Below are 2,960 nucleotides of genomic sequence, written 5' to 3'. Positions count from 1 at the left end.
AATTTTATTATTATTATTAATTGAATCTTATATAACTTTCAATTTACAAAAAAATTATGTTGATGAATCTATATTAATATCGAAGAAAACAATTTGAAACATTTAATATGGAACATTTTATATGAAGATAAAATGACAATTTATTTAAAAATTTATTTAAAAAAAAATTTTAAAAAAAGAAAATATTTTATTTAATTATTCCAGTTTACATTAAAAAAATATATTTTAATATTTTTTGCTTATTAAATATTTACTATTAATTATAAAATGTCTACATTTATTATAAAAAAAAATGTAAAAAAAAAATATTTTATTCAATTATTTCATTTTAAATATTAAAAAAATATTATATTTTAAATAATTTTCAAGTATATTTTATTTATTAACATTTACTATTAATAAGATTTATATTTATTTCGTTAATCGTTTTAATATAATTATAATAATTATAATATCATTTGATAACATATAGATGTATTATACAAATAATTATAATTATATTATCATTACCATAAACATGACATTTTCATGGAAAGTTATTTTTTCAGTGAAAAATCGAGTACTTTGGCTACAATACAATTGAAACCAGAACGACCACGGTCACTGAGTCTTTATTCGGAAGAAGAACAGAAGCTACGTACAAATGAAGTATCAACAGTACCAACACCTGCTTTACCCGATTATCAACCAAGTCCTCTAGTTACTATTTTACGGGAAACAGAAAAAACTGAAAAAAATGTGAAATCCTCACCTTCATGTAGCCAAGAAGTAGCTGGTACCAATCAACACAGTCGATTAGATTTAAAATTCTATCATTCTCCTTTATGGTAAACAATAAAATTGAGACAATGTTAAAATTATATTGAAAATTATATTGTTTTTATGTGCAATAAGATTATAAAGCTTCTCAAAATAAAATATCAGTGAAAAAAAAAAATTTTAAGTTTGATGAAAACTGAAAAAATATAGCACTTAAGATACATTATTAATGAAATTTATATAAAAAAAAAAAGTAAAAAGAAATGTAGATCATAGTTAATAAAAAAGATTTTTTTTCTCTCATTCAATCACAAAATTATTATTGATTATTGTTAATTTATATATAACATTGTACTAAATAAAAAAATAAAGAAATTTTCTATATTCGATTATTTTTATGTAATTATTTTTGTAATTTAAAAAGAAATTATAATAATTAAAAGTTATATTTTCTAAAAATAAAATTTTATATCTGTGATGATGATCATTTTTTGTATTTTTTCGAACTTCAATTGTAGATTTATGTTATATTAAGAAAAAAAAAAACATTATTTATATATTTTACTTTTCTTATTCTGTTACCTATTTTTATTTTCCTGAATACAATATAAAAATAAAATAAAATAATAAAAATATATTGATTGTTTTATTATTGTTATTAAAAAATATTATAAAAAAACAAAATAAAATTATAATGCACGATTAATTTTATTATTTATAATTTTATTATTTATAAAATATGATATTCTATTGTTTGTAAATTTTACAAATCTCAAATTAAAATATTTCTTAAATTAATAATTTTTAAACATACTTAAGTAAATATTACTTAAGTAAGTATTACTTAAAATCATGTGTATACGCATTTACACATACTAAATTTATATTTGCAAAATATTATTATCATATGTTAAGATTTTGGAAAGAAATTTATTAATATATTAACTATTTAATGATTTTAAATTATCTTATTTATTAAAACTTTAAAATTGAAAATAACGACAATATAACTACGATATAACGAAGTTTGTAAATAATGTACAGAAATTATTCATCATTAAGAATTGTACAAGTTGATAATAGAAAAAATAATAGAAAAAATCGAAGAAAAAATCATTTTTTTTTGTCTAGTAATGAGTATTCTATGTTCTTAATATTATTCAAATATTTTTTAAATAAGTATTTATATTTTAAATTAAGTAAAAATAATAAAACAATGAAACATGCAGAACTAGTTATTTATCATTAAAAAAATGAAAAAAGTTACAATAAAATTTCTGAAATAGTTAATAGAAAAAAAAAATATAATACAATTGGATATTTAAAAAAAACTATTTAAGATTTATATAGTATTTTAAGTAATATATAATTAATAAGTAATATAAAGTTATATATTAATAAGTAATATTAAGTAATATAATTAGTAATAATAATAAGTAATATAATATAAATATTAAGTAATATTAAGTAATAAGTAATATATTAAGTATAAAAAATCTTAATAAACATGAGTCAAAAATTGTTTTTGATATAATTATTTTTTGTTTCATATTAATATTATGATTGATTTATTACTGATTTTTAACATCGTATGCGATGTTTATAAATCTTCATAAACTATTTTTTAAATGTTCTCGTACAATTTTTCTGCATTCTTTATAAATACATAGAAATATATCAATTCCCAACCGATAAATGACTTAGTGAAACTGAATCTATATGCTTATTAAATAATTCTGAAAAATCTGAAATTTTCTAGAGAATTCGTGAATCTTTAAAAAAAAGATGCCAAGCATATGGAAATATAAGGACATACGTCTATGGGATAAACTGTAGAAAAAATAGTAAGTCAATTATGATGCCAACATAACAAAATAAATGATTGTATTTCCGAAATGATTAAGTTATCTAGTTTTTTTACTTTATATAAACTTTACTAATATATACTTATCACATATCATATAAATTTTGAATGATTTTTTTGAACAGCCTGTTAAACTAAATAATTAATATAGAAAATTTAATCTCAAACAAATTAAAAAGCAGGTCAAATAAAAAACTGAATATATGAAATAAACGTTGGATTATAAAAATTAAAAATAATTAATATCTTAAAATTGATTGCTAAAAATAAAAAAAATATTATTATTAGTATATATTATTATAATATTAATATTTAAGAATAAAATAAAGAATTTATT

At 17.0% G+C, this 2,960-nt stretch overlaps 1 protein-coding gene across 2 annotated transcripts in view; it reads left to right on the top strand.

The window, feature by feature from the left end:
- The window catches only part of LOC102679431 (alpha-tubulin N-acetyltransferase 1-like), a 38,184-nt gene extending 37,261 nt beyond the window's left edge, over positions 1-923 (top strand). The window contains exon 8 of one of the 2 annotated variants that reach the window (XM_006624024.2): positions 549-923. In XM_006624024.2, the coding sequence (XP_006624087.1) occupies positions 549-831 (283 nt within the window). In that variant the 3' untranslated portion in view covers positions 832-923. Of the gene's footprint in view, positions 1-536 lie in introns of both variants that reach the window. The other variant, XM_006624023.2, reaches the window with a different exon arrangement.
- The last annotated feature ends 2,037 nt before the right edge of the window (positions 924-2,960 follow it).

This window comes from Apis dorsata, unplaced genomic scaffold (genome assembly GCF_000469605.1).
Source record: "Apis dorsata unplaced genomic scaffold, Apis dorsata 1.3 scaffold_984, whole genome shotgun sequence".
NCBI classification, from domain to species: Eukaryota; Metazoa; Arthropoda; class Insecta; order Hymenoptera; family Apidae; genus Apis; species Apis dorsata.
The sequence above is the reverse complement of the archived record's forward strand: the minus strand, read 5'-3'. Positions and strand labels throughout refer to the sequence as shown.